The sequence below is a fragment of the Oxyura jamaicensis genome, chromosome 6, assembly GCF_011077185.1.
Source record: "Oxyura jamaicensis isolate SHBP4307 breed ruddy duck chromosome 6, BPBGC_Ojam_1.0, whole genome shotgun sequence".
NCBI lineage: Eukaryota > Metazoa > Chordata > Aves > Anseriformes > Anatidae > Oxyura > Oxyura jamaicensis.
This window is the reverse complement of record NC_048898.1, coordinates 3776873-3804767: the sequence shown is the minus strand read 5'-3', so window position 1 is coordinate 3804767 and position 27895 is coordinate 3776873. Positions and strand designations below refer to the sequence as shown.

The window sequence follows — 27895 nt, the reverse complement described above, 5'->3', positions numbered from 1 at the left end:
TCACGTCCACAACTTCTTTGTGAGCTCCAGAAGTACTTAAATGCTTAAGCTGGAGGTTCAGATTATAGCAAATCGGAGAAAAGATAAACTCCACAGCACCTTAACCGGAGGATTTCTGGTATTTATATTGTGAAAATGGTGAAATACTGGAAGTTCACTAGTAAGCCCTGAGTTCCCAGACAGTGGTTTGTGCACTGCACCCATGTTACAGCATGCAGCATGAAAACAGCACCTGAGGTGGGTGTATCCAGGAGAAGGCACTGTTAATTGAACCTCAAGCGGTCAAAAGGACAAATGTCTGGGACTCCCTTCTTGGCCTTGCAGACTTAGCAAACTTGTTCAGGTTATAACAGGCCAACAAAACAGCACTGTTTCTCAGCTGCAAGAGAAAAGAAAGCAAAGTCGTTTGTATTTGTAATGGTAAACAGCGATGGCACAGCATCTCGGAGTCCCTCGTGGCACCTTCTCTCCATTCCATCTGCAAAGGGACGATGAGCATAGGAAATCTGATTTCATCCTGCAAGGCCAGAAATGCTGTTTGACTGCTTTGCTGCATCTTGAATTTAAAACATCTGTTCTTACATCGTGGCGCAAAAGGCTTCATCTTGTGAAGTTCAGGAGGCCAAAGGCAGATGAAAGTGTCCCAGAATAATTCATTCACAGTTGCGTGGCTACAGATGTGTAGGGCATGTCACTGAGCTCAGGGGTGTGTTCCAATGAAAAGGGGGGAGAAATGTTTCATGAATATGCAAGTTTTACCATGACATCACTAAACCCAGAAAAGGCAATGGTTTTGATCACCAGACACACGGAAACCTAAACAAACCACCTGGCCAATATTTTTTTTGGCTTTCCAGCATCCTGGATGATTTAGCTGCATGTTCTGGAAAAAATACTGAGTGTAGCAGGATATGTAGTTTCACTGCGTAAGTGGGGTTTAACAGAGTCCATGATTTCCTCATGTTCAGAATTCTGCTCCATTTGCACCCAGTATCACAACCAATGGAAAATGCTGCTTTTAACTCCTCAGCTGTAGCTTGTTTAAGTTTCTTCATGGAATATTTTGCACAAACTTCAGTATCAGAGGGGCTTTTGAAATGGATCTTTCACATTTGGTGGATTACTCTGCTTCAGCTGTAAATTGCCAGCTCATCTGTAGGACCTTCATTTATTTAATTTTAAAATCTAAATTTAAAACTGTTTTCCTGGTAACATTACCTTTTCAGTTATCCACTCCACTCGCAGTTGGATTCTTCCTTTTATAACAAAATATATTATGGGGAACAATGACCCTGAGAAATAATATATATTAAATTTTCTGTTACGGTATTTAGGCTTTAGGTGTATTAAGGGTATTTAGGTATTTTTTTATTTTTTTCTGGAGAATTTAGAATTTTCTTCACTCTTGTCTCATTTGAGTATTTAATATATTGTGTACTGGAGGTGACTATACCTTCTACATAGTTCTGCCAGAGTTCTACAGCCATTATCTTCTTAAGTTCCTCCAAAGAGTTCTTTGACTTCCTTGTTTCAAAGAGGATGTTGCTTTTGTGATACTGTCCAATACTCATTTCTGCCTACAGTTAAACACTCTTTCACCTGATAGTTTTGTTTTGTTTTCTGTCTGCTCATATGCTTCCCCCTGGGTCAAGCATTGCAAAAATACAGAGCTAATCTATCCTTGCCTAATTATAAGTCAGATGAAAAGATAATACATTTTTAAGAGAAAATCTGTTTATGGGAAAGAATAAATCTAATAACTGTACAAGATAAGATTTCTATGAACATATCTGATGAAATGCCTGGAAATGCAGAACTGTGGGTTTTGATTTTCAAAATAGCAAGATTTAGACCTTTTTTCAGACTAGCGTATGGGTCCAGACAGAGGTTGGGCAGAATAGTTTTAACAGCTAGTGAGAATGATGCAGTGTCTAATGAAAACAAATGGGAGCTAGGTGCCTCCATGCTTATTTTATTTCTGTTTTTGTTTTTAATTTAGAAGGGGAGGATGTGCTGAGCCCTACGTAATTGTGCTCTCTGTATGTCCTGCCCTCTCTCCCCTTCCTGAATAATTTGGAATCTGCTGGTGTATTTCAACCAGATTCCACTGAACTCCGCAGAAACTTGTCTTGGAGCCTTTAACCTCTTGTTCCAAGCTTGGTGAAAGCCAACTGCTGAGCGGGGGAGACAGACCCAGGTCAGCTCCAGCTGCAGCTCCTGGTTAATCCACGCACACTGGAAGTGCCGAGCTTCAGCTGGGCACCGCTTCTTGCAGGCTGGTGCCCAGCAGAGGTGGCAGCAAGGTGTGACGGGGGCAGGGATAATGGTGCTGGGACTGGGCACGTGGGAGCATGGGGATGGACAAGTCCGTAGGAAACCAGGCGTCATTTGCTGCTCATGGAACAACTTGTTTTTTCTAAATCTTCCTCGTAGTCCAAAGGCTGCCCAGTGGAGGTAAGTGCGCATGGAGCAAGCACACCAGTAAATGCTACTCGTCAGCTTCTTCTTGCCCTTTCACCTTTTCTTCTGTAGAGCCCTTCTCTTGATCCTTTTAAAATACCACCTGAAAAGCTCTTGTCTTTTGTCTCTGCCCCTCAAATTTTCTCCTCTTGCTGCTCTGCAACTGTCAAGCTTTGCATATAGCTATTTATAAAGCCCTAACCACCACCTTATTTATTTAGGATTTTTAGTTTGTGATTCTGTAATTCTATTATTCTGGAAATAAATCTGTGATGCTTTTATGTGAAAGCTATGCTACAAAATAAATGTTTGTTTTTCCTAAATTATATTATTATTATTATTCTCCCCCAGAATGTTAGGCATGGTGACAAGATTCTGGAAAACTGAATTAACTGGTGATATGCATCAAATTCGACCTACACAATGATGGAAAGAGAATGCCCTCATTTAGGGAGTATCATCTCCTCCTTGGATGGTGCTCAGATTCCTTTGTGTGTGTAGTTAGCAACTCCCCATGAAATAGAAGCTTAACTGTGCCATGGTATTAATGCATGGCTTTCTAGTCATGTGGTATATTGTGAAATACAGCATTCTCCTGTGAATTTAATGAATGAAACTTAATGTGTGGTTTATTTGAACACTTGCTCAAATGTGTAAAACTGTCGCCATCCCTTGGAAAGCACAGAATGAAACCAGTTAGATGTGGTTTGCTCCTCTGTTTTTAAGAATGTCTTGTGTGTGTCTGTGGTTTTTGTTTTTTTCTGTTTTGTTCTGTTTTTTTTTTTTGTCCCTAGGAAACAAGCATGTGTTTTTAGCTCTTCTTTTAAGGTGAAGGTTTAATATTAATAACAGCTGGAACTCTAGACATGCTGGAAGTCATAAATACTGCGAAGGTTCAGCAGTGATTTGGAATAACCAATAAGAAAACTGTTGCAATAACTTTGGATATTTATTCACATTTCTTATCAAACTGGATCTAGCCAGCCTTCTCTTGGCAACACATAATTTAATGAGAGAAAGTAGGTCAATGGCGTGAGAGAAACCAAATATTTGTTGGGTCTCGTGACTTCATTACAGCAGGCAGAGTTGGGGAGGGGTGTTAACTTGAGAAAGTGTGTGTATAGATATGTAGAGTCAGAAAGAGAGAGTTATAGCTGAGATTTACTGAAAATAGAGCGACTTCAGATACAGATAACTTCATTTGCCAGACAACAACAACAACAAAATAGTTCCGTGTCTTACAAACTTCTTGTTGAATCCTTGTTTTTTGTTTTGTTTGGTTTGGTTGTTTTTGTTTTCATATTTAGCCTTTAAAAATGAACCTGAACATCAAATACGTATTTAAAAAAATACTTAGGAATTTCTAGTGTCCTTACAGCTCAGCCTATTTAGTGAGTTTGGCATGTGTTTGTGGATAGTGTGAGCTGGCGCAAAGCTGAATTCTTCCTGTCCAAAACACATGCCTTCACCTTATTCTTCAGGTACCAGCAATTCTTCTGCATCACCATAAATCAAAGAAATTACGTGTCAGATGTCTACATTTGAAAACCTATAGCACTGAGACTATAAAATACAGGAAAACAATGAAGTCCAAGATAAATGCTTAAATGTTTAAATAACGCTTGTGTTCTGGTTGTATTTGTAAATGGTCCTGTTCCTCCCAGGTGTGTACATTAACAAAGGAAGACAACCGGAGAGTGGGGGTGATTCCAAGTGATGAACAGCTCCATGTGTTGCCTCTCTACAAAATCTCACAAACAGATGAATTCGGCACCGAGGAAGGATTGGAAGCTAAGATAAAAGCCGGAGCCATACAGGTGCTCACAGCATTTCCCAGAGAAGTACGAATGTTAGCTGAGCCTCTTAGAGCTACAAAGAAAAAGAAACCTGACACAAGGAGGACCCCAACTGAAAAGCAGCCATTAATAGACAAGAAATATTCAACACCAGTAAAGCTGAAAACTGAAGCACCAGAAAATCTGAGCAACACGTTGCATTGTTTAGGTGAGTGATGCTCATTAAATCCTACTGGTCTTGTCTGACACTGCGTTGTGTCCTACCCATCTGAGGGGAAGGAAAAGCTCCTTAATACTCATTTTTATAACATACTCCCCTACCCTGCGTTTTAGGAGTTAATGAACAAGGCAGTGTAGTCAGCATTCTCTCTTAGCACAGAAGACAGGTGCTAACGCAAAAATAAGTTTGTGGTGGTGTTTTCATCATCGTAAGTAATGCTAATGCACCAAGGAAATGTTTTCAGGTTCCTGTATTCTGATAATGGTAATAAGAGCATCTTGAAATGGTAGGAATGCTTAGTTAAACAATGGGCATTATTTTACATCATTTTAAAGTATCACAGGGAGATTGCACTGGCCTCAGTCTTCTGCAACAATGTGTGCTTGTGCAGCATAGTCATTACCTGGCTGAGCTGTGCGGAGTTGCTTTTGATTCATGCTATTTTACCTGACTGGGGTCAGGTTTTGAACAAGTATTTTTGGACAATAAAACTCTTCCCTGGGACTTCTCAGCAATGAGAAGTAGAAAAGAAGGAAGATGAGGAGGAAGCCACAGAGTAGATTCTGTGATCAGAAAGGAGAAAACAAATAAAAAGCATAGCCTGTCTGGCTCTGGGGAAGAAAAGGGGGAATTTAGCCAACCTGCTGAAATTTTGAATGTTAATTCATGAGGGAAATCCAGGTACATGTGATAGATATCACTCGAGGAACAAAAATTAAATGTGGATATGTTCTGGTGAAGAAAAAGCCACTGCAAACGAGGATCTATTTGACACATCTCATCAACCTGAGTACATGTTTCTCTCAGATGAGACAGGGCAAAAATAAAACTTTGTGTATAGCAGGATGAAATAAGAAAAGAATGATTACACTACTAGGAAATTAGACAGCCATTGAGTTAATCTGCATGTAAGTTTGGGAGACAGTCCAGGCTCTGAAACAAATATAAAAGGACTCCTCAGGCTGAGGACATCGTCCAACAATAACTCCAAAGCAATGATTAATAACTTCCATCATGCTTCGGGTGGACTGCAAGTCCTGGAAGGATTAGAGGACTGGCTTGGGAAGGAATTCTGAAATCGTTTGATCGCACTGTGAAGTTGTTCTGAAACACTGAAATAGTTAGGAACTGTCTACCTGAGCATGACCTTGTCATTAAAAACAGGCACGGCTTCTGAATTTGAAAGCCATGCCTTTAACAAATGGTATGCTATCCAGAGTTTTGCTGTATGCTTTGGAAATGTAAGACTTCATCATTATTCCCTTAAACATGCAAGAATAATAAAATAACTGCATAAACCAGTAAACTTAAATGATTGATCTTCACTTTAAATAATTAGGTAATACAGTCTAAAAGAGCTGCTGATAAAAATAACTCAGAGTGATGAAGAAATACTCTTAAGAGTGAGAAAGTTTTTCAAAGATGAAAAGAGTTGAATAAAACCATTGTTTTTCTGTCACAAAGGTTCAGCCTCTATCGTGCAGATTTTGGTAGTGGAATTCCCTCAAGATTCTGCAAGTGAAACATGTCGAGTTTATGCCGTTCTTTCTGACTCAAAAGAACTATCAACACAGTAAGCCCAGATCTGCAGATGGCACATTGCTGCAGCTGGCCAAGATCAGTAACTCAAAGCATTTCTGCACATTGTGTGTGTTTCCCGTACTCACACAGCGCAATGGCTGAATGTCACTGCAACAGCCTCTGCCCTGCCCCTTGCCAAAAACACAGAGATCCATGGATTATGAATTTAGAAAATTATAGTATTAATATGTACATACTACTTTCTGCTGTAATAAGAAATCAGTCCTTGGTTGGTTCTTTCAGTTTTGCCAGTTGTAGGTATGATTTTAGTCCTGAGAAATTAATAATGTTAATCTGACAAAGATTACGAGACTCAACATCAAAACAAAATCAAATGGCCTGTGGAAGAGAGGAGTTGAAATTAGGCTATCCAGGAGCCATCATTCCTGGAAACAATTATTTAAATGAGTATCCTTTCACGTTAATAGTGGCCATCAGCTCCGCTCATACCATTTAAACATAAAAAACAGAAAGGTTTGTGTAATAGGTAATGGAAACGAAGTACAGAGAAACTTACTAGGGGGAGAGAAGAACAATACCAACTCTATAGGTAAGCAGTGAGTAAAGAGAGTTCTGCTACAGCTACCTTAAGCATGTCAGATACTGCTGTTACATTTTCTACTAATATAAGAATAAAATACTAGCTTATGTGTACTGGAAAGGAAAAAATATTGGTAAATGGTATCTGTAATGTACTCAATTTACTGATGAGAACAAGAGTTAAGAGCATTGGTTTTGCTTTTTAAATTGAGAATGTGCAATTAAGCATTGTATATTCAGGCAGGTTTTAGGCCATGTGAGGCTAACACTCTTTGGAGTAGACTGGGGGGATTCTGAAGGAGTCACAAGGCTGACTATGGGTGTTGTCCATTGTTCGTGATCTTCTTTTGAAAGAGACTTTGACCACCATTTCAAAGCCATTACTGTATCCCCAGCTGGAAAGCCCGTAAACCTGGAGACTCCTCTAACCTGCCATGTCTGCAGCATATGGAGAGCTGGAAATTGCAAAGTGCTGAGACAGGACTATCTTCTGTTTTTACCTAGCAGCAGAGATGCTGGTGAGGAGGACCTCTATGGTGCTGAAGACAGCTTAGGTCTGCTTGGTAGAGTAGGCATATGTGATGACTTGGCTAGATTCCTAATTGAGCCAAGTGTTTTGTAGAAACACTATATATTAAATAGGGTACATTTGTCACAAGCCTCTTGTCAATACCACGCAGCACAACTGTTAATTTTTACATTTGTGCTAATGTTGAGAGCCATTGAAATCCTAAATTGTTACAAAATACATATTAAAAAAAAAATGCATCTTTACATAGTTTCATCATAAAGCCCATTATTCTGGACAAATAAACTTTAGAGATGGAAATGATATTTTTTCTCTCCATAAATACTGGCAATTCCTCTTGGCCTGTATTGGATAGAAGTGGAGATGAACCACCAGCCCGGAGCCAGTCTCTCGGCTGGCTGCAGCACACTAGTACTGCAGCCAGCAGATCCCAGTGGGGCTGCTCTCTGTTTGAACAGGAGGTGGTAGTCCCAGGACGTGATGCCATTTTATCGGAACCATTACTCATTTCCTTCTACCCATATATTTGAATTTACTTCTGTTTCTTAACATCTGTAATATTTTCCTCCTAATCAAAACATTGGCCCTGACTTCTGTTCATTATTAATTTCAGAGGAATGTGCAATTATTATTATTATTATTATATCCGTATATTACCAGATATTTCCAGAACACATCTGGTTTTGTATCTTTCTAACATGTATATACCCTATATAGAAAATGTTGATTTCAACTTAAACCCGTTAAATACAATTTCAGTGTAGGTTTTTTCTTAATTAAATGGAATGCTTTGTTTTCATAAAAAGGTCCTTAAAAGAATGCATGCAGTTTCCTTGTCACCCCCCAGATCCAGTATTTGTATGCTAAATGTATTGTGTCTGTAGTTTATCCCACTTTGCTTTTTTTCCTCATTCCTGAAAGCATGTTGAAAGAATGTTTTTTAATCCATCACTATTTATAAATTAATAGAAGGGAGAATAGTTCTTCTATATTCGGTAAACCAGTTAGACATTCTGTGTATTTATGGAACAAAGAAACAGCACTGACGGGACGGTCTTTTGTGAGAATATGGAAGAACTCTGTGTTGTACTAGTTTGCCAGCAAACTGATGTAAAGCAGTTTTAGGGCATGATGCAAAATCCATCAAAGTCAATGGAATTATTTCCCATTACTCTTACAGACTCTGGATGAAACTTGTGACCAGAACAAGTCATTTGAGGAGAGAGCAGTTTTGTTCTACAAATGAGCACAACTGCAGTGTGCCAGGACTAGAAATTGGGAGCTGACATAAACTGAACAAGTAATTCCCCAAAAGATTTGAAATACCTAGTGTTTGCCAATTAGGTGCAAGACAGAGCAAGTCACGTGTAGCAGTTCGAATTTACCTCGAGCATGTTGTCAGATACTTTTTAAATTCTGAGCAGTTACTTGCTAATGCACAAACTGTACTTTCTTTCTGCAAGGGACAGGATCTGTAAACACGCCTTTTCCTTCTGTCGTAATTTGGGGTAAGGTGATAGAGAATTTTGGTTGTTTCACAGGCTTAATTTCAGACAGACTAAATTTTGGCAGTTACCTAAAAATCTTTTACACAGTGCTTCCTGCTGGACCGTGCAGTCAGGCAGCTGCTGGGAAGCACTTGTGTAGAACTGGGCTGTCTGAGCGCTTATTTGATCTGCTTTTTCATCCCTCCGTGAAGTACCTTTCTGTTTTATATACCAGCAGTCTGACGGGAAAAGCTGAAGGCAGTAATTCAGCAAGGTAATTATGTATGTAGTTTGTCATATAGATACTCCTAGAAAGTTAAAAATTACCATGTTGAAAAATTTGTAGTCCTCATTTATATCTTTCCTGTTAGAAAGCATGTATGAAAATACCATAAAAGGTATGTTTTATTAACTGAGGAAAAGTAACTTACACTTTGGTGTGCATTTTTTTTAGGGAACAAAACAGATGCTTTAAAACCTGGAATAAAAATGGAGACTTCCGATCACCTCTATGCCATGAAACATACTTCAAACACTACTAAAAATTGCTCCTTATTAAAACAGTATACGGCTTCCCCCCCTTTCAAGGTGGATAGTTTACATCCGTATTCATCGTTAGCACATAAGCCTGGCCTAACAGCAGTGACTAATATTCAACAAGATTTTTCAGTTCCCTACGGGTATTTTGAATGCAGTAGTAAGCAACCTCACGTGACACCTTATATTAATTGTAAGAACTTTGATGTGTCGGTCAAAGATTATACTGGAATTTTGCTGAATGATAAGATGAATGGTGTGCCACCGATTCTTCCAGAGGTCACTGCTCCAGGCCCCCCAGCCCACAAAGACCCCCTGCCCAGTATACTTGAACATCAACCAGACAAGCAGAATTGTCAGCCTCAGTTAGACAATTCTCCTTCTTCGCAGATGAACAGCTCTTGCGATTTGTCAGTACCGCAGAGCTCTCCAGCAAGGGACGCAGTTGGAAACGAAGCTGACTGTTCCCACGGGTGCCCAATGGAGAAGGGTGGCTCCCTTCGAGAACAGATGTGTGATTTTGACTGTGCTGACGAAAAGCAAAACAGTGCACTGGGACAACCGACTGATTCTGAAGAAAAAGCTGAGGAACTGTGGTCAGACAGCGAGCACAATTTTTTGGATGATGACATTGGCGGTGTTGCTGTGGCACCTTCTCATGGTTCTATCTTAATTGAATGTGCAAGACGTGAACTCCATGCTACCACACCTATTAAAAAACCCAACCGCAATCATCCCACACGGATTTCCTTAGTTTTCTACCAACACAAAAATTTAAATGAGCCAAAACATGGGTTAGCCATGTGGGAAGCAAAGATGGCTGAGAGGGCAAAAGAAAAAGAAAAAGAAGCAGAACGATTAGGAACAGAGAATACTGAACTGAACTCTAGCAGCAGGAAAACAAAGCAAACGAGTGAAAACAGAGAGATTTTTTACGAAGACAATGAGTTCAACCAAATTCCATCACGCAGAGCATTAACAGTAACTAAAGATAACGTAATAACAGTATCTTCTTATGCCCTTACACGAGTTGCAGGGCCTTACAACCATTGGGCATAGGTTTTAGTATCGAATGCCTCCTCTTGGTGCAGCATTACACAGTGTTTCTTTAAGGTGCTGTTAAAGAACAAGTCTCGTGTCGTTTACTATTTGCTCATCTCAACCATTTTAAGGCTGAGGTAAAAAAAAATGTGGGGGGGGTTTCTTCTTAAACTGTGACTTTAACATTTGGTGGTGCTCAAGCACATTTTAAGCAAAAAAAAAAAAAAAAAAAAAAGTTGTATAGTTTTAATACATTCTAAAAAAGATTTTGTTTAGGTTATTAACCTTGATTGAAATCATTCAGTTTATTACCTTTAGGAATTTATATTTTGGTGCTTTAAATCAAGTCTGTTTACTACAGAAATCATTTATAGGGATTTTAACAGGTTCACATTTTATGGTGTTAAATCAAGTTATTACAGTAATAGCTCTACACAGCTCTTGGTGCTTAACCACATCAAACATTTAAAATAAATAAGCTGAATTATTACTTCATGGTGCCATTGCTTTAACAACTTCCAACCATTGCTATATAGTCCAAATTACAGATAAATCTTTTAGAAAACCAATGATTTTTTTTTTTTCCTCTAGATTTGTCATTATGTATGAAATGAAGTTATTGGCAATGATGGATGGAAGTTGTTTTTAAGCTGTATATATATATTTTAAAAGCACTTTCTATTTTTAAAATTAACTTGAAATAGTATAGTATAAGGATCATATTGTCTAAGGTTTGTGCATACTCTACAGAAGAAATCATTTTATTCTTGCTGTGTAGAGTTCCATATTGTTACAGCTGCAGTATGTATGCTAATAGCATGTGATTGTTTTTAGACTTGCCCTTTTTCCATGGAAGATTTTGTTACATATAAACAACAGTTATGAAATACGGAAACATTTTATTATTTGAAAGAGAGTGTACAAACATGAAATTAGGAGACATCAATATGTGCGTTGCTATTGGGGAGTTAAGATTTTTATTGTGTTTTTTTTTAAAGGCAGCATATGTTATGATTTCTTTGAGCAATAAGTGCATAAGTCTCATTCGTTTGGAGCATTATAAGTTAACATGACAACCAAATGTTCCTAATGCCTCAGGGGTAGGATTGTTTTGGGATAAAAAATACCCCCTAGAGTTGCCTTATTCTATTCTGAAACAAAAAATATTAATTTGAGGAAAATACAAAGGAAGTGTTGGAAAAGAATGAAATTTCTAATATTTAACAGCAAATTTTTCCTTAAGAAGAACCCATCTATAACGTTCATCAGCTTTCTAAGTTCAGTTTTTTACAAAAATGCTTTGTAAATTTTTAAGTGATTTCTACATTTCATGTAGAAAGGGTTGTATCCTTCCTTCCAAACATATGAAATTTATGTTCTCCATTTTTGTTGAAAAAGTGACATATCATGAAATGAGTATTCGCTGGACCAGAGGAAAAACAGACACTCCATTGCTTTTAAATGCTGTAGCATCCCACTCTTCTTTCTGATTCTCCTCTCCTATGTATTTCCTTTTTAACCTTATTTATTTAAACAAATTACCAAATGACAACGTTAGCTAAGGACTGACCTCATCCTGCAACTTCCTCCATGAGAACAGTTCTGCGTAGCCATACCTGCCCAGTCAGAGCCAGGAGCACCGCTCAAGCCAGGACTCCTGTCGTGACTGAGAGCTGCAGGATCAGGCCCCAGAGACGAAGCTGTACCTTAATTCTGCCTCGGAGTCCTCCCCGGCTGGGTAACCCATAGGCATAACGAGGTTAGAGTTTTCCAGTGGGAAAATATACTAATAATATACTTGATAATATTATAACGTAGTGGTGCTGTAACAGAGGAATATGAATTATCTAGATCTGCTTTATTTAAAACCTAGACAAGGTGCTTTTTCCTTGAAAAGTTGAACTGTAAATGCTCTATCTACAGTTTTGGTACGAAAAGTACATAAATGGTATTTTTAACACATAGTGCCAGTTAGGACCTTGGTGCTACAAATACTTCAATACGGCCGTTGATCAATGAGACTGTTCTCCTGTATAAATGGATACACACCTAGTGTTTGCAGGAGCAAGGTCTGAAGTAGCAATCACTATGTAATGACCTTGGGTTCAATTCCACAGATTCCTGTCGAAATTAACAACAATGTTGATGTCAGAGGATGGCCGAATTGAACCCATTCTTTGTATCTTACCTATTTTAAGTAAAATTTGTAAAAACCGGGTATGCTGCAAATCTTAGTTCAAAGCTTAATATTAGTTCAAATAGAGGATATGAAGGGATTGTAAATAATAATAAAACAAAAACAATATTATGCCATCATTTTGTACCAGCAGTTTTATGCTTCTTGACTACGTAATATACAGTATACATCAAATCATTATGGTATTTTGTGTGCCTTAGACTTCCATTTTGAAACTTGTATATTTTTGGTGAGCCTAAGACTAGTAAGAACTCCAGCTGTTCCTACAGTAAGTAGTACTGTACGTTCTCTAGCTATTCCATTCATGTATTTGCTATCTGAAAACCCTTGTCCAACCACGATCGATCATTTGCAGAAAAGATGAGTTTATTGGTTTCACTGACAGTGCTGATAGCTTTGGGTTGTGTAATACAAATTGAAAGTATCATTCAGCACTCCCATATGAGTAACAAGTTTTCAACGCAAAGTAATGTTAGAGCCATCTCTACCTTTAGAAATGTTCAGATCGTTACAGTGGATCAGTTTGACTTGAATCTTCCCCTGTAAATGTCCAGATTTTACTTCTGTGTCGTTAGAAACCTCAAGGTGAAAATGTTCTATTTAAAAACCAGCAGCTTCCCTCAAAGAAGTGAGAAACTGAAAGGTGGATCTGAAAGGATACCTCCAAGCATAGCTCCTGGCAAGTCACTGCTCCAGTGACTGCACCAGTAGACTTTCAGCAAGTCCAGGTCTACCTTATCTGAAAAGGCAATTTTAAGAGAAAAGCTTATCTTAACATAAGAGTGATGCTATTAACTGATAGGTGCTAAAGCTCAGAGCTACTACTTTATTAAGATTACTTATATGAGAAAATATATCGTCTATACAATAGGTGCTCTTTCCTTGGCTGTTCATAACATAACTACTCAGTGTGTATCTAACAGGCGGGTGAGCTGGCCGCTTCTGGTTGCTGCTGTGGCACACAGCAGGCTGTGATTTGGGAAGCTAATATTTTCTATTGCTGTACTGCAGTATAGAAAATACAACCTTTTACTGTTTTTACAACTGTGTGCTATTTATGGTAACATTTCAGAATATTTATCAGTCTTGTACACAAATTATGTGTGGTTTTTTTTTGAGTAAGATTATCATTTTATAACAGTAGTTGTCTCTTAGGATCTGTACATCTGTGGGTGTGTTGCTTTCCTTTGCAGCCCACACCACCACTTGTGTAGTTTGCTTTTATCCCTTAACAAAGGTCCAAGACGGGACACCTTTGATTTTCCAGAAGAGATGCCTCTCTCTCACCCCTTTCTCTACTGGGTCCAGCACCACCGCTCCTCCTTCACTGTGAAGGAGGGAAAATGTAGCGGTTTCTGCAGGAGCCAGTTCTGTGATTCCCTGAGCCCCCTTGGAGTTACTGCAGCTGTGCCCAATTCCATACTGAATTTTACTCATAGAATTTCTCCATGTTACTGTTTCTAACAGGCTATCGTGTATTACAGAAAGTAGCAAAAAATATTTCTATAAATATTTTAGTCACAAGATCCAAAAAGCTTTGAAAGAACTTACAAATACTTGTGACCTTCTAGCTCTAACAGTTGTATGCAGTTCTGTTTTTTGTAAGAACTTTCTAAGCTAACTCTTTTACTTACGAATAACTGCTGGTAAAAGTCGTTATCCTACCTGACAGCACCTCTCTACACTTAGAACAGGAAATAATTGTAGTATCTTACACAACGTTTCATTGTAAGCATGGGTAAGTGACACATTCGTTAGTACTAAAGATTATTTGTAACATTCAACCATTTGTGTTTTTTTAAAAAAGATGCTTTTAGTATCATTGCAACATTACACTAAATTTGGTGGGTTAAATTTGGGTCCTGTTTACATTGCTGCAGCCCTGTTGACTGCAATGTGCTCATTTATCAAGCTTTTATGCAATTTTCATATTTAACTGGATGGAGATGGATGCAGTTGACCAAAGCCCGTGTTGAGTCAGACCCTTGCAACAATACCACAGTTAACAGTCTTGCCAGGACACACACAGAAAGATTTGGGGTCAATGTACTTTTGGTTAAGTGCAGAGGTTACATTGTTTGTAGCACAAGAAGTGATGAGTGGTGTGTAGAGACATAATACCTTCACAACAAGTTTCAGGCATACAGGCAGTCTCCTTCAGACCTGATTCAGGCTTATGTTGACAGGTTGTTTTTTGTGATTTTTTTTCTTATTCGATAGGTTGTTCAATGACATATTTTAATTGAAACATGCTAACAAACTGCATCTTCATGATTTTATATTTAAAATGTAAGGTTCAATCTTGCCCTTTCACTTCCTGTGAAATTTCTCTCTGTGAAATTAGCTCATTTATCAATCAGTTATCAGCTTTATAATTAATATCTATATGATTATGCCCTTTTTTTCCCATGGAAATCCTGTACCTTTTAGTTCCTATAAGTTCATAGAATCATTTAGGTTGTAAAAGACCTTTAAGATCATCTGGTCCAACCATCCCCCTACCACCAGTATCACCCACTAAACCATGTCCCTAAGCACCAGGTCCATCCTTCCCTTGAACACTCCCAGGGACAGTGACGCCACCTCTTCCTGAGCAACCTGTTCCAATGTCTGACTACTCTTTCTGAGAAGAAATGTCTCCTTATTTCTAACCTATAGGAAATAACCATATCCTCAGATGTTACAAAAAGCTAAATTGCATGCCTACTTCACACTTCCTGTACGTAAGAGCAGTTGTATTCAAAGTAAAGTCTTTGTGACATATCTTCCATAAAATTGTTGATGTTGTATTTCTCACGTGTGAAAAGCATCTGTCCAGCTGTGCCCCATGAAACTTTCTGTCATCTGATCTTAAATAATTAGTTAGAGACAAGGAACAGTCCAATCACATATAGAAATACAGTCTGGCTTTCTTACTTTCATCAGGTGGTGATCTGACTTTCAGGAGAAAGTGCAGAGAAATATCTTTCCGTAAAATTAAATTGCAGAGAAAGTTTCCATTGACAATTGTGACACCACGGTACTGCACTGCAATGTCTGCGTTACAGCGTTGTTGCTAACCTGTAAGGATGTGCCATTGTGTCACACAGCTGTGGATACACGTACAAATTCAGCTGTTTCCACAGTTCCTCCGGGGACAGTAATCTTTCCCTTGTTCTCTGCCTAAGTATATTGGCTTTTTTAAGGAACAACAAAACAAACAAGAGGGTGAGAGAGCTGGGCACTCTCTTTAATCTGTGTAGACAGTCACAGGCAAAGCTGTGAAAGGTACAATGGACTTCAGAAACAGCCTTCTCATGTACACGTGTTGTGGTTGCTAGGGTGCTTCTTTATACTGACACTTTTTGGTGTATGTAATTTTAAATACAAAAACTTTTTAAAGTCCATGATACCTTTTTGTCCTTCTTTAATTAAATAGAGTGGCCAGTGTCAAAAGTCCTGAGGACGTGGCTACTCAGTAAAACAGTACAGAAACTGGCTCTAGTTTCTTCTGGACTTCGCTGATACGTAGTTTTCACAAGTTGTGTAAATGGTGCTTCAGTATGTTGCTGCAAAAAATGTAGAGATTTATACTTGAGGTTTTTTCAGAGAGCAAGGATTTCTAATCATAGTATCTGATCAGGCAGGCACCAGTATGCATATCGGTCGCTTATTTTTTCTAAAGTGTTTGAAAAATGATTTAATATTTATTTTATTATTGCCCCGTTAAAACATTTCTGGTCATGTCAAAAATGAGGAGTGAGCTCAATTGTTTGCTTCATATTGTCCTTTACATACTTGCTTCCTAAATTAAGACAACTTAATTCTCAACGTGCTGCTGTGTTATCTCTCTGAAGAACGTTAAATTTGACTCGTGTCGATGAGGAGGTGTTGCTTTCTGCTCTGTACAGATGACGCCAAATACTACAGGCAGCTTTCTCATTCCTTAGTCTCCTTGTGGATCATCTGTTGTGGTTAGCTGTTTTCACACTTGGCACTAGATTGCATTCTCACCTGCTGCTGAATGCTTTAAACACTTACAACTGCTCCAGAAGTTCTTCCTGTCTCTCCGCAGATCTACTTCAGTGCTCAGCAGTAGGAGTAGAGATGTCAGCCTGCTCGTGAACACTCCCCACAGCTGTCGCTACTTTCTATGTAGATCAGCCAGTCTTCATCATCTCAGGAATATCATATGAATTTATTCTCTTTGTGACTGTCCCAAAATCTGTTTCTTTGTCACCTCTTATTCTATATAAGGCACTCTTTGTTCCTCTTTTTTCCTCTTTTTTTTTTTTTGAATTCATGTTCTCCCATATGGAACCCATAATATTGGATATTTTTTCATTTCAAGAAAGAAGGACATTTCATTATCTTTCTTCATCAGTATTTTCTTGCTTTTAAAAATATTTTTTCCAGTTAACCCTCAGATCTCTTGCTGTAATTGTTACACTCTGTTCTTCTGTCTGCAAGTAGCTAAACAAAAGACCCTTTGCTCACAGTTGAAGACTCCTGTTGCTAGCATCTCTGTGGAGTGCCTTCTTCACTTTTGAGTTACTCTACCAGCTCTGCTCAGATTTTGACATGACAGGTGCTGCAGACCCTGCATAATTACAAGAGCAGGAGTATTTCCTTACATCTTCTGGTTATATTCCCGTGCAGAGATCAGTTCTCGTCCTTGTGAGAAACCTTTAGTGTTGTGCGAGTTCATGCCTTAACTGACAGGACTGCTCGGAAAAAAAGAGTGGAACAATGGATTTTTGGGATTCTTCCTCTGTCGCAGCAAGTTGAGCTTGAGCAGAAAATAATAGTAACTGCTTTTTATAAAAGGGTACAGGAGTGTTGGCATTGTTTTTTCTCTTTCTAAGACGCAAAGACTTTAGGATCCTTTTTCCAATCCAGTTCCCCAGTTCACCCCAACATTGTTTACAGTGCTTAACCACATACTTGTAACTTCAGCTTTTAAAGATATGAGATGCTTCTTGATGCTGTATCCTGAATTCTTCTACAACAGCAACTTCTCTCTTTTCTACTGGACCATTATATATGCCATTTTCCACACGTAGTTATATTAAAATGCTAGAATCTTCCAACAGTGTACTTGCAGTGAATGCAAGACTGGGGTGCTAAATAACTTACGTGAAGGTGACTTGCTCTGTTTGGTGTGACAGGGCTGTTTTTAACGCTTTGCACACCCTACCAGCTTTCCTCATAAAATGAGAGGACACAGGTTGTAGACCTCAAAAAACTACATGTGTAAGAAGGAGGAGAGTTTTGTCAGCTAACCTACAGAGAGTTACCGGTTACAGCAGATGAACCGTATTCCAAAGAAGTGCTGTTGCAGTGGAGCAAGGGAACTGCTAGTTTGATGTTCGGTATTGCAATTGTTGCTACAGAACATTTTAATGCTGTTGTGGAAAGTTTTGTGATCTGATCAATATTTTACATGTATGTCTGTATTTTTATTATATTGTAATGGAAAAGGGTCTAGGGTTTGGGAATCTTCTTAAAATAAGAATGAAGGCCCTGATTCTCATTTATACTGATGTCCTTTGCATCCCATTAGAAGGATAAAGGTAAATGGATGCCCACTGAGCTTACATCGTTTGGAGCATCCCATTATACTGATAACAGTATGAAAGATCGTTAGTATAAATTGCAATTCTTACCAAAGGACTGATGTGTACAACCATCACGAATCAATTTCATGATAACCCTATTTTGCGCATACTGGCCAGTATCACCTAGATTGTTCTTAGCTTAGAAATACAGATTGAAAAGAAATTCCCCCACCTTGTTTTATAACCGGCTTTAGGTATTCATTTCTATTGGCTGTCCTTTTCCCAACCTAGTCTACAAGGAGAATGCAGTAGATTTGTACCTCAAGATAATGACCTGGACAGAAATCTCACGGAGTTGTCAGTGATGCTGTTTCTAAACATAGGTAGTTTTTCTTAAAATATTTCCTTATATCATTACTTGAACCCTTTTACTTGATTGCATAAAATGGGGTTGTGAGAATCTACTGAATTCCATTCAGTGCCACACTGGGTAGGTTTTGAGAGACGAAGCTAAAAGCCAACATTTTCTGACTGCCCTGACCGTGGTGATACCCAGCAGTGAAACTGCTGGCACTGCCCTGCATGCCTGAGTCATGCAAAGCTTCCCTTGCTGCCTACGGAAGCTTTTTGTAAGCATCAAGTGCCACCCCCCATACCCTCACAACATTGCAGTTAAAAGTTTGTCTTTCAAAAAGATTCGAAGAAAAGATTGTTGTATTTTCATTCTTAAATTTCTGAAGTGCAGTGATACTGCAGAACGTAAGGAGAACTGGTTTCAAACCAGTTCCTTACAAACTTTGTGAATGCCAGACTGTAATCCATGCAACGCAAAAGGCAGTGTCTGAACTTCATGAATCTCTTGTCCTCAAAATTAAAAATAACTGCAGGCAAGAAAAGCAAATCCAATATCCCAATACAACTAAAAGAAATCCAGTTCTAACCAATACAAAAACTTCAGATATTTCAGTCTTTAACAATTCTTCTAAAATAATTTGCTCAGTTTGAAAGAGACAGCTCCTCATAATGTGACAGTATTGTACCGGGTCATAAATGCTGTTCAAAATTTGCTATCGTAAAAACATAAAATTTTAAGGACATGCTGTACTAAAATGATATGGCTAATGAATTCTTTCCTACTTTAAAAAAAGATTGACAGTATGCCAAAAAAGGCTGTTTTGTTTCTTTCCTTCTCTGTTTCTTCCTATCTCTTTCCTTGTTTATCTTTCTTTCTTTGGGATGCATTTGATATTTATTTTTCAACTTTGAGGTTTTGGATTGTTTCCAGTTACCAACCTACTGTATTTAGATCTGAAACATAACTTTAAAAAACAAAAACAGAAGATGATGTACAGGGAGAAAAAAATCAGAAAGAAAAAGCACTTCATTATGTCACAGTATTTACAGGAGAAAGTATAAAATTTACTTCTTTTCTCAAAAAATATTTGGGGCCTGATTCTTTCCTAGTATAACTGAGCATAGCTTCATGAGATTGGTGGAGCTGTGAGGAGTTGGACTAGCTGAGAAACTGAACCTTAAAATCTTCTTTGCAGACAAGGGAACCCTTACCAGCAGTACTTGAAGACTTGTGAGTTGTGACTGCATGTTACTTGAAAGATCTAATTAAGCTATGTTTTTTGGTGCAAGCAGTTGTTGTACATGATTTCATGTTTATGTAGCAAGATGCATTGAAATGTTGATACTAGTATTGAAACATACATGTAAAAATTGTTGTTGTGGAAATTGTCTGTTCTATTTTTCTTGTGTGTCTCATCTGTTTAGAACGTAAACTTTCATTTTTTTATTGTCCTAACTGAATAAGGCTAAATGAATACTGTAATTGAAAATATATTTTAAATCTTGTCATGAGTTTTTAAAAAGACTATTACAAATTGTATCATTCCTGATTACACAGAACTTTGTGGGTGGTTTTAAATAAATTTTATACTTCTATTTTGCACTTAGTCGTCTAATTTTTCTTTCCTGCATTTTTCACATGAATCTTCTTGTAAAAAGGTTTTAGGGGGAGAAAAATAAGTTGTTTTCCCAATACATACCCAGACAAAGTCATACTGATGTACCTAAAGATTGAAAATTAAGGCCTGAAGAGCCTATACAATAAAACTTAAAGCAAAGTTAAGGGCCCCCCTCGTAATACAGAATATAGCGTTACATAAATGTAGAAGAACTTATTCTTTACCATTTAAAACCATTATGTGGCTTTACATTTTAGGGAAACAACAACAATAAAAATAATAGTTCTAAAGCTAGTCTAGTCTTGCAGCATTTCTGCGACTGTGAAGAACCTCAGCAAAGATGTGAAAATTGGAAGGAGTTACTCTAAAAATATATTATTCGTTAGAGTCTGTATACTATGTTTCTATTGTTTACCCTATAGTCAGTAAAACAAGTTGAAAAGACATTGGAAAATTCTAAACTTCATCTTCAGACTGAAAACACAAATTGTGAACACTTGTACAGTGCCTTGTTTTTCTACCAGCTTTGTCTGGCAGAGGAGGGTTATGCAGGAGTCCTTTATTGTGACTTAATTCCCCTCCAGTAGAGAGAGTCCTGTTTGTGTTTGCTTCAGCTCACAGTTTACAGATTTGCCTCAAGACAAAAACAACCTTGGCTCTAGTCTGCTTTACTATGTACATGACATTTGAGTGCACAACAATACTAGGGAGAATTACTGTTTTTATTATCTGAAGAAAAGGAAAACTCTCTGAATGTTCACATTTGCTTCTTTTCCTTCTCTAGTAAAAGCAATAGCAAAAAGTGTCTATTAAAACAATCTTCCAGATAACTGGCATTTCCTAGAAGGCAGAAAAATGCTGCTATCCGCGGGCTACAGTAATTCCCTAGCAATATAAAATACATCACGTAATATGGTGCATCTAGTCCCTGGGAGCTGCATGTGGTAATCCACCAGGAAGGCCTTTACCTGCCATGCAATTTGCTGCTCCTTTAGAGGATAATCATTAATGGGCTTTCATAGCAACACCTCTCCCAGACTGCCCCAGGCATGCTCTGAACAGTACTAATAAATCCTCCGAGCAGTACGCGTCCCACGGTTTGATATTAGTCAGTAACCTGTAGCAGAGGTGTCTAGGAAAGCTGAGAGACTGAGGAGCAGACCCAAGAACATCACTGTTGATGGAGAGGCATTGATGTGGAGCAACTGTCTCCAGCTGCTTTTCAGGTACTGCCAGCCAACCACATCTTGTCCCCTCCTGGCATTGCCACTGCCCAAGCTGTTGCCAGTCAGAGCCACCTTGGACTTCGGGGAACAAAGCCAAACAGAAGTTACCAGCCCTCGTGTCCCAGAAAGGCTGCCGAATGTCAGTTTATTTTGTAGGGCTCAATGACTGGAGGTGGTTTCAGTCCTTTCTCCTATGTTAGATTTCTTATATAAATTATACGAGTAATAAAAGATTGACACAGTATAGTTGGTTTTAATTCTTAAGATGTTATGACCTCAAATGACAATACCTATTGAAAGCAGTATTCATTGCTAGCAACAGGTAAAGATAACATTATTTTTTTCCTACTACTACAGTAACGCTGTTCTGCAATAGTCCAGTACCCCATAAACCCCACAGAATGGCAGGGCATTTTATTGCGGCTTGATTGCTGCGAGGTAATACACATGCTGATTGCTGTTGTTATCTGCTGTTGTATACTGTTACTTTATATCTTCAAAAGTGGAATTCATCATTATATAGGATGGTCTGTGGATTCTCTAGATCAACATAAGCATCAAATTCAAAAGTAATTTTAAAGAAAATGAGATAGTGCTTCAATTAGTAGTGTTTCGGTTCAGGAAATAGCCTAGATTGTCTAAAATAAAATAATTACCAGGGATACATGTTCGTGTTTTTAATCTAAGTCACGCTGAGATTGTATTTAAAATGTAGAAATTTAAACCCAGCTATTTCCAAAACCACTGGATGCAGCACGACTCTTAAAGTGGCCTCTAATTCCCAGTCTGTTTACTTCTGGATTCTCTTTTGCTTTTATAACATAACACCAGTTATACAAAATTCTTATCAGCTGAACTCTTGAAAATGGCAATGTCTTTTTCCACATGGCCAAAAATGACTCATAATCCCCATGATATCACATGTATGTCTCCATTCATACGTAACAAAATTGGGCAACTCTGCTCCCGTTAGTTCTTGTGAATTAGCCCAGAATTCCTGCAGGGGACATCGTGACCTAGCCTTACTTGTTAGCACAGAACAGCAGGAGCTTGCCTCCTCCTGTGGCATAACAAGTCAGCAGTTCAGCTTGTTGTCACCGCTTTGCTTTACACTGAGACTTTGTTTTTTGCACAGTAATGACTTTGACTTCCTCCGCTTGAAGAATCCCTTCAGGAAAATGAGACATTAATCCCGTGCTTCATCAAACGAGGACTTCAGTAGTAGACTAAGGTAGAAAGCCTTGTGAGGATCTATCTGGGGCACAGCTGCTATGAATTTTATAGGGTGAGATCTATTGGACCGTTGCAAATTACCTTGCTCTGTGAGGGTAAGAGGCTGGTGGTGGCTCAGGTGTGCCACTGCTTAACCACTACACTGGCTGTGGCTCACGTAGAGATGTGGTTGGGGTGGAAGGCGGGCTGCTTGTCTGTCCAGAGGGCACACCAACAAGCCTTGCACGTGTCAGAGGCTCTGGATCGTCCCAAAGAGTACAGGCAAGTGTTCCCTTTGTATGTAATTTCTACTGTCTTTCTCCTTTGTCCCCTCCAATGAAGGAGGCACTCCTTGGGGCTGTTACTACACACAGAAGTTCAGAGGATGTTCCCTGTTCTTCCTGTAAGTTGCAGCCTGTATGGGCCACAGCGAGTTAAATCTCTGAATCTCTAAGCTGTGCTGCACAGCGCTGGGAATTACAGCTGCGTGTCCTTCAAAATGCAAGAACCTTTGTTCTTGAGATGGAGATGTACCTTGCATGTTCACGCCACTTACAAAAATATGCTGAATCAAGAACAATCCCCAAATAGTTTCACGGGGCCAAACCTCTGCATGTAATACCAACTGAAACAGCTGTGTCGTGCTCTGTGAAATATTCTAGGACTGAGCCCTCCTGTACACAGAGTCAAACTTGAACTGCAAAAGGACCAGCCTCTTGTCAAATACTATTTCCTGAAATTTGATTTATGTGTTACAAGTGCATCCAGTCTCCCAGCCATATGCTACAGACAAGAAATGTGGTAGAAAATCAGTATTTAGTGGATGGACAGATCGTGCTGCCCTTTCTGTGTACTTCAAGACTATTTAAAAAAAAAAAAAAAAAAAAAAAAAAACACTCAGAATGGTAAACGTTCAGATTAAAATCTCTGAACAAATCATTCAGTACAATCCTTACATAAAGCATTCCAGCATTGGGACCTTTCTCAGACTTGGATCTCCAACTATTTTGGCAATATCAATAAATCTCGACGACTTTCACCAAGAGGTAAGATTATCTCCTGTGAGCTCCCCAAAAGCATGATCTTATTTTATTGAATCACTACAAATTCCCTTAGTCGGTGAACTTTACCAGTTAAATAAATTGTGATAGCCCCTGAGTTTCTGGTGCATCTTAGCTTCAAAATAATTAAAATTGTCGTATTTATGTTACAGAATCTACACTAATTCGTACTTTGTCAGAAGTCCATTCTTAACCCGTTTTATTTTGTCCCAACATAGTAGACCATAAAAGCCTTTTCCTCCTCACCTTGAGACACTTACAAAAAAGTAAATAAATTTGTTATTTGCAATCTGCTAAACCCAATGAGGTTGATTTAACTCTGTGATGTCCCTCCTTGTTTTTGAGGGGTAATGCCTGTACAGAAACACTGCTGTCAAATACTTTGTATAGCAGTACATAATAGACATACAATAGTGAATATATCATGTGTTTGGGGAAATGTCAAGCATCAGTACATAGGAGATCCCAAGGAAAAACTACAATAATTATTTTTTTGTGCAAGAAAAAAAAAAAAAAAAAAGTTAATCTGCTCAGAAGGTTATATTCTGCACTCGACTCCTGTAATTCAAGCACCAAAAAAGACAGTATCTTAACCATTGTTCTCATCAGGTATTTCTGGCTATCTGGAAAGGTAAAAATAAGTTTAAATTTGAGTGATCCAGAGGAACAAAGAGCAGGTTCCAGTAGTAACACATATGTATCAGAAAGTTCATTCAGGCATTGAGCAGGATACATAGAAATGCATTTCCTACATGAAGAAAAAAATGTAATATAATGATGTTTCACTGTCAGAGTTCTTACATCATCAAAATGGAGTGGAATAACCACCTCTCTGTAACTGGCAAAGAAAGGTCTTGCATTGTCTGGAGAGATACAATATGGCCTGTTACTTATTATTAGTTTGCTGTCTTGTAGCTTCATGTCTGGTACGAAACAGGTAATTTCTGTGTCCTCTCAATTGTACAGGTTGTCAAAATTATGTTTATTAGAAGGTTATAATTTCCCTCCCAATTAATTCTCCTAAATACATACCATGAATACAGTTCAAGCTTTCTGTTGGTTTTTGTTGGTTTGTTTCTCCAACCGAAGATAAGCCTTACACATTGCCTTCCATCTTTTTCTCTCACAGCTTGTACCTAAGATGTCTCAAACTAGTTTTGTTCTACATGATGCAGGAAAATATCACAGTATCCCTGATGCTGCTGTATAGTGACGATTGGTTGATAAGTACTTATTTTTTGTATGAGGGACGCTATTTAACAGCTGTTCAGCCATAACGTGTTTATTACAGAATCACAGAACAGCCAGAGTTGGAAGGAAGCCATGAGGATCATCGAGTTCATAGCACGGAACTCTCTGTACAGTGTCAATAATGTACAGTGCTTTACTAAAGAGTAGTACTGAAGCAGTCTGCGGTACTGTCGATAGTGCCTCTGAAGCATGTTTTTTTGTCATGTCCTTACAAACAACCTTACCCATGCTCACATTTTCAAAAGAAGGATAACATGTTATGGGTTGCTTTTTATTTTTTTTCTTGTTGCTTTTTATTTCAAAAATAGGACTTCTACTTTTCCAAGGCTTTCAGGTGGAACTTCTAAAGGTAATGGCAATTATTTACAGCTGCTACCCAGTCATTCCTTCTAGATTGCAAAACCTCTGCACCAAACACTTTGGTCTGTGGTAAGTTTATGATACAACCACTGTTATGAAATACCTCGGGGGCACTTTGAAGGCAATAAAGATTTATTTAATGACAAATGTAATTGTTTTTCTGCTTCTTCAGCACCTTGGGGATCTGAAGTTGGAGTCATTAGTCAGCTTCACTAAGGGCAAATGTTTATATCGCTAAAATCAATTACAGGACTTTTCTTTCTTCTTTTTCAGTTGAAGGTGAGATACTGCACCAAACAGCAAATACAATACGGCAAATGTCGATCAGTATCAACATCAGCATGGGTGTAAAATGTATACCATATGCAGGAACAGTACAATTACATAATCCTTGGGCCAATGGAGAAAGCCTCTAGCCCAAAGCAAGCCAAACATTTGCTTTTTAAATGCCCAGTACGCTCATTAGAGAGCTGCGACATCCACTCCCAGATCCGTACTCTGGTTACACTCACTACCAAGATCAGCATGCTTCTACGCGCTACTTCGGTATTTATACTTTTTGGTGTATTAGTTGTTCTTTCTATAGTGCTGAATCAGTAAAGCTGCCTGCTGTTGTGATGGTGGTAAATGTCTTTATTTCAATTGACTGTCTTGTGACATACGAAGAGGTGTAGCTTCTGAGAGCTCTTTTAGACACAGATCCTTGGAAAGGAAAGCTGTAAGTTCTGAACCTTTTGAAATTTGTATTTCGTTAAGTACCAAACAAGCCTCTGCTCAAAGGGGATATGTATGTAGTTTTCATTCCAGAAAAACTCTGGATAATAAAGAACATGTACACCACCATGTCTGTATGGTCTGTACACCAGACCATCTTCATGGCTTTTCCGGACAAAGCTAGGCAGCTGAGTACTAAAGGCCAGAGATCTGAAATACTATTTGCACTGTGAGCCTTTATTATGTAGCATTTCCTGATACCAAAGTTATTTTCTTTGCTCTTTCCCATTCATCGTTGTTAAATGTTCTGATTGTGCCAAAATACATATGAAGTTCTTTAATTATAAGATTCACAAGTCATTTTTTCTATCCACGATATCCCCATCTTGTTCTTAACAATTCCTGTTACCACCAAGAATGCTAGACGCTGCATGCACTTTATGGTTTGTTGTTGTTGTTTTTCCTCCTAACTTCTCTCTTTTTCTCAACTTGCCCAATTATTTTAAGCTAACTTGTAGAAATGTCATACCCGTCAGAATTCTGCCCCATTATCAATTCTGGCTGAAATCGTCCAGTGTACTTGAAAGATATTTAGGGCTTGGGGAAAAGATGGAACATGGCACATTCACTTAAGCCTACAGTGTTTTCTTGGTTTGTTTACCAAAAAAAAAAGGCTAGAAGTGCTTACATTTTTTTCACTGTTTTCCATTTTAAGTGGTCCTTGTCACAACAGCATGGCTGATCTTGAAGATCCAGAAACCTAAAGAAATCAAAAGGACTAATTAGTGTTTTCTAAAGGGCGATAGCAACATTTGCCTGCTAATCGTAGAAATATGTGTATGGAAAGGAGGAAGTACATGAAGCCATGTTCTGCCTGAGGGTTTCCTACAAACTTCTAAGGATTTCTGAGAGCATCACTAAGAGTTACACAGTGTCTGGTTAAAAAGGCCCCAGGCCAAATGACTGAGAAATAGAGCTACTTCATAAAGTTCTGGCATTTAGTGTCAGTTTTCTCCCTTAATAATTTGTTGCCACTGTCCCTTGCATTTTAACCATGGGAGAGACCTCTTGTCACCTTTTTAGCCTCTAAATCCTACTTTGAGGTGAAAGAGTACAGATTCTTAGCCAAACAACTGAGTTTGATGTAGTTATGCCAATAAGAGAGATAAGAAACATGAGTAAGATATAAAATGCATAGAAAATCAAAAGATGAAGAAATATCCTTATCAGTGTAAAACATCTAAACCCCCGTCTAAGTCACACTGTGAAGTTCCAAGGCAGCTCTGTCTTTGTATAGTATCGAACACCAAATGCTGACGGAAATTTATCACCACGTGGCAGGTTCCTGCTCTTTTTTCTAGTTACTCTTCTATAGCATAATGTAGCCCTCTGCAAGTTGCCCTTACAGGGATATCTGCTTCATGTTTTTGACTCTGAAGATTTTATTCCATTGCTAAAATTTATTTTTGATGACAACAACAACAAAAAACACCTCAAAAATCTCGATTTGATTTACAGTGTGTCGTGCTGACTTTACACACTAATATCCTGCATGTGTTTTCACCTCAAAGCTCTTTCACTTGGGTGAAACAAAGTATTTAAGGGGTAGAAGGATCTTTATAAAGATGGATGAGACATCCCTGCTGCCCTTGAACTACTTACTGCAACGGTTTCTGGCAGCAATTTCTGTTTCAAAGCGCCTGCTGTGGTGAGCCCACTCCCCCTTCACCCCAGGCGATGCCTCACGTTATTTTCTGGGTGCTTGGGGACACAAGACCCGGCAGCGAGCTTTGACTCCTCCCTTGGCAGCCGCCTCGCGGCTCCCGGGGGCTTTGTCTCAGGCTGGGGGCTGCCCGTTCCCCCCCCACGAAGCACCGGCAGGCGCTTTGACAGGCGTCGGGCCGCCGCCGGGACGGAAGGCGGCCACGCAACCCCCGTGTGGCAGGGAGAAGGCTCAGAGCCGGCGGCTGCCGCCCGCGCAGCCCGGACAGCGGCGCCCCGACCCTCCCGCAAGATGGCGGCGGGGCCAAGATGGCGGCGGGCCGCCTCCCCGCGCCTAACGGCCCGGCACGCGGCGAGCCGCCCGCGCGCCCAACCCCCCGCTCCCCCCCCCCCCCTCCCCGCCCAAGCCCCGCGCGTGCGCGCTCCTCGGCCGGGCGGGCGCGGGCCGTGA

At 39.1% G+C, this 27895-nt stretch overlaps 1 protein-coding gene and 1 long non-coding RNA gene across 4 annotated transcripts in view; one reads left to right on the top strand and one right to left on the bottom strand.

Moving 5' to 3' along the window:
* TET1 (tet methylcytosine dioxygenase 1) overlaps positions 1–10420 on the top strand; it is a 79506-nt gene extending 69086 nt beyond the window's left edge. For 2 of the 3 annotated variants that reach the window (XM_035330011.1, XM_035330009.1), the window contains 2 exons: positions 4125–4464; positions 9068–10420. In XM_035330011.1, the coding sequence (XP_035185902.1) occupies positions 4125–4464; positions 9068–10209 (1482 nt within the window). In that variant the 3' untranslated portion in view covers positions 10210–10420. The remainder of the gene's footprint in view (positions 1–4124; positions 4465–9067) is intronic. The other variant, XM_035330010.1, reaches the window with a different exon arrangement.
* Positions 128–27581, bottom strand: LOC118169065. Its single transcript, XR_004751904.1, has 3 exons — positions 27385–27581; positions 26411–26482; positions 128–556 (listed from the first exon to the last, which is right to left on the bottom strand). It is a non-coding gene; the product is annotated as an uncharacterized LOC118169065 (long non-coding RNA).
* Between the last annotated feature and the right edge of the window lie 314 nt (positions 27582–27895).